This window comes from Etheostoma spectabile, chromosome 1, assembly GCF_008692095.1.
Source record: "Etheostoma spectabile isolate EspeVRDwgs_2016 chromosome 1, UIUC_Espe_1.0, whole genome shotgun sequence".
In the NCBI taxonomy this organism is placed as follows: Eukaryota; Metazoa; Chordata; class Actinopteri; order Perciformes; family Percidae; genus Etheostoma; species Etheostoma spectabile.
The window spans coordinates 17,722,460-17,726,449 of NC_045733.1; the positions used below are offsets into that span (position 1 = coordinate 17,722,460).

Here is a 3,990-nt window from a genome sequence, read left to right on the forward strand (position 1 = left end):
ATACATTTTTCACCAGTGGCCCTAATCCTCTTCCGTACAATGCAAATCCAGTCATTTAATAAAAAAGAACTAGTTTTGCCAAGATGAAGAGTTCAAGGGTAAAGGTGACCAGAACAAGGCAACTCAGCTCAGCTACCACAGCTCAGAATTTTAATTGTTGTTTGTGCCACTATTTTGTAATTTAATAACCCATTTTCAATGACACAATTGTTTCATAGCTAGTATGTGCCTGTTTGTGTTTGTGCCCCCCTTCAGGACGGCGCTGATCCTGGGCTGCGAGTACGGCTGTAAGGATGCGGTGGAGGTGTTGCTGAAGAGTGGCGCTGACATGAAGGCAGTTGACGGCTTGGATCACGATGCATTTCACTACGCTCGCCTCAGCAAGAACCAGGAACTTGTTGCGTTGGTCAAAAGTTACCTCGACAAAGCCACCAGAGGTCAGAAGGCAAAAACAGACGGAAAATAAAATAATCTTCTAGCAGCTTGTTTGAAATAAATACAAGAAGAGCATGATTTGCATGATCGCTGATAGCAACAATCACCCATCACACCATTAAGAAGAACTTCAGAATGTAAATATTCTGTATGATTTTCTAATCTTTGTGTTTTTCAACACTTCTCACATTATCTTTAGTCATACCATTGACTTTCACGGTTGTTTCCTGAGTCTCTGATATATTTGTTGTGCCTCTTGTGTGCATTGCATTTGCAATGGAACATGTTTTAAAGAAACAACGTACTGCTAACATACCTGTTTTTGGCAAATCTTGATAACATATGGGAAGACATGTATAGGCTTGCATCAGGCCGAAAGCATCACACCCAGCCAATCACTTTTTCACCCTGCTGCTTTCTGGAAAGCAATGCATTTCCATAAAGGCCCGCACATCCAGACTTATGAACAGTTTTTACCCATGTGCCATAAAAGAACTCTAACAATAACTCATAATGGTGCAATAGCAGTCTTTCTGCAATACAAATTTGCAATATCGGATTCATATTATTAAATTTACTATATTTATTGTTTTCGTTCTGCCTATTTTGCCTTTATAAGAGTACTATCAGTTTATTTGTGCACCAATGAGGGTGAGTTGCAGAAACATTTTGTTGGACAGCTGCTGTCCAATGACAATAAAACCTATCTATTCTATTCTATTGAGAAGTCTGAACTTGTTGTTTTTAACATTTTGTTCCAGATAAGGAGGCTGCAAAGATGGAACAGTGGAAGCGACAGGTAATCCTGCAGCATCTATTAAACCCCACCACCTCGCAAGGAGCAGCTGTTGTTCTCCAAACTGCTTTACATTGTTCCGAGGACCTTTTATGCGTTCATGTAGCATGATGGAAATAGCTATGAACTGAAATTTGGTGGCAGCAATTTGTTTCCTCAGTCTTTTTGGTAAAAGATGACAAAGGTCAAGGGTGCTTGCATCCCAAAGCCATTGTTGACATTAATCAGTTAATTAATCAGTTGACATTAATCATTAATTAGTCAGAATCACACTTTGAAGCCTCACGATTCTGCATTTTCTTCCAGTTGTTGCACATTTCAAATCATTTTCTTTGACTTGTTATAGTCGTTTCATATATCTGACCCTATAAGGTACTCACGGCCGCTTACATGTACATGTCTGCCATCTAGTGATTAGAAGTAAGAATTGTTCCATACGCTTTCATAGCCTCTGGTTATTTTATATCTTCAAAACCTGGTTGTAAACAGGATCCTGTCTCATTCTCAGTATTCAGTGGAGAGATCGGAGGCAGCTGAGGTAAACATAAGGGATCAAATCATACACGTAAGTGCTGTTTAACTTCAGCCTGCCTATTCCTCACAAATGCACAAGCAGTTTACGTGCAAGTGCTGGGAATGCTGGAATTCACTGCAACAAAAGTCAAAATCTGTGATCTAGGCATCCATATCCACAAAATACTGATGAAATATTACTTTTTAGCATTTAATAGTTGTATTTTGGTTGTAAACTTTATGGTTTCATTTATGGGGTGTTTGTTTCAGGACTTGGAGAGGCAGAACGAGACCATGCAGGAAAATCTCAGGAAGTCCCACCAGGATCAGAGAGCCCTGTTAGATAAGGTCAACATGCTACAGCAACAGCTCACACAGGTAAACAATACAGCAACACAACAAGAGCAACTTAGCTAGAAAATACAGTACTGTAGAGTGAAACCCGCCAGGCACGCTCGTCCTCTGGCACCACCACTGGCTTTTTTTTTTCTCTGGGTAAGGAGATTTGACGGTCCCAAACTAGAGGTTTAAGTGCCGAATATAAGAAAATATACATAATAAAAGCTGAGTTGAGTCAGGCTCTCTTGACTTAATGTCATCATCTTAATGTCAGAGATTGTGTAAAGATAATCTAATAATAATCTAATCACAGAGGAGGCTGAGCAGGCTTTTAATACTGATTGCTAACATAAATATTCATGATCAAAGGACTTTAAGTGGTGTATTGTCAGTTGTTAATTACACAATTGACTGTATATATAAGATCTGTTTTATTCATCTGCAGGAAAAGATTGCTGTGGAAGACACTCAAAAAGAGGTATGAAACAACAATTATTTATTGAACATTTTGGGCCTTTTTCACAATTGTCCTAATTGTTTCACTGGTTACATTTGTTTGAAAGAATCGTCACGTTATAATCAACATAGCATTTAATATACAGTAGTGGCAATCATGAGTGCACTGTGGAGACAGTGTCAAGTTACAGAATGACCTCTGAAACCTTAAAATAAGAGCAAATGACAGACTGGAGGATATTGCTGGTGCTGTATCAACACAGAACTGTGTATGTGGAAGTGAAAGGAAGGGAAAAGGAAGGTAGCACAATCTGAAATGCCACTCGATTGTTATTTAATAGCACTAAATAACACCCTAGCTCTGCCACACATTCAGGGTGTAAGGTCAAGGGATGTGGCAATTCACCATTTTGTAGTTTCCTTAAACACATCTAAAAAGAAATGTTGGTTCTTTTGTTTCAGTTGAAAAGTAAAGAAAGAAAGACCAACAAAAACAAAACAAATCTTTGACTCACAAATGTCATCGTGCATGTACACACGATGTACCGTATGCTCCTGTATGTTTCATGAATGAGGCCCATTCTTCTGAAAGTTGCTTCTTGTTGAATGATGATGTATACAAAGAGATCTCTATGGCAGATTTTACTACCCAGAACTCCCTGCTTCATAATTTATCAACAATGAAAACAAATTCCCTTTTTGCCAAACATCGCTAAATAAATGAGGTCAAAAAAGTAACAAGTAAAGTAAATTTATCTCCAAACTAAGGCTTCTAAGCTACTTTTTAAAACTGTTTTGTCTGTTCTGTTTTCACACCAAACAGTTCACACTGGTGTGTGGCCGGCATTATCTGCATTTCTAAGCATACTTGCTATGGAAGAGTTTATATACCATTTGTGATAAGGGATATAAATAAACTGTATGGTAACACTTTACTTAGATATCTGAGAACCGAGTGCAGCCGTTCTACAAAAAAAGGTAACTCTTTACTTGAAGGTATCTACGTAAAAGTGACATGACTCAGTCATGACACATGAATGTTAACCCTAACCTGTCAGAAACGTTTGACTTGTTTATAATGTTTGACACGTTCACGACAGTGTCATGTCACTCTTATGTATGTGATACCATCAAGTAAAGTGTAACCAACTGTATTTTCCATTACTTAATCACAAGTCATGTATTGATCTGAAAGTGCCTTTATTCTTCTTTCTATTGAATCAGAAGGAGCAGTTGAAGGTGTTACTCAGTGCCAAAGAAAGAGAAGAAGGAGCTCGAGGCCTGGAGACTGTCAAGGTCCAGCTCCGGAGTACATTGGTCAGTGACTTTATTCTTTTTTTTTTTTTGTATTTTGTCCACCCCATTTACACTACCGGTCAAAAGTTTGGGGTCACTTATAAATTTCCATTGTAGACAGAATATCAGCTCAGATCAGTTGCATTGTTTTTTTT

At 38.3% G+C, this 3,990-nt stretch overlaps 1 protein-coding gene across 1 annotated transcript in view; it reads left to right on the forward strand.

Moving 5' to 3' along the window:
* The window catches only part of uacab (uveal autoantigen with coiled-coil domains and ankyrin repeats b), a 53,364-nt gene that overhangs the window by 40,756 nt on the left and 8,618 nt on the right, over positions 1-3,990 (forward strand). The window contains exons 8-13 of the mRNA XM_032535471.1: positions 256-437; positions 1,197-1,234; positions 1,740-1,796; positions 2,015-2,122; positions 2,529-2,561; positions 3,764-3,856. Coding sequence (XP_032391362.1) covers positions 256-437; positions 1,197-1,234; positions 1,740-1,796; positions 2,015-2,122; positions 2,529-2,561; positions 3,764-3,856 — 511 coding nt within the window. The remainder of the gene's footprint in view (positions 1-255; positions 438-1,196; positions 1,235-1,739; positions 1,797-2,014; positions 2,123-2,528; positions 2,562-3,763; positions 3,857-3,990) is intronic.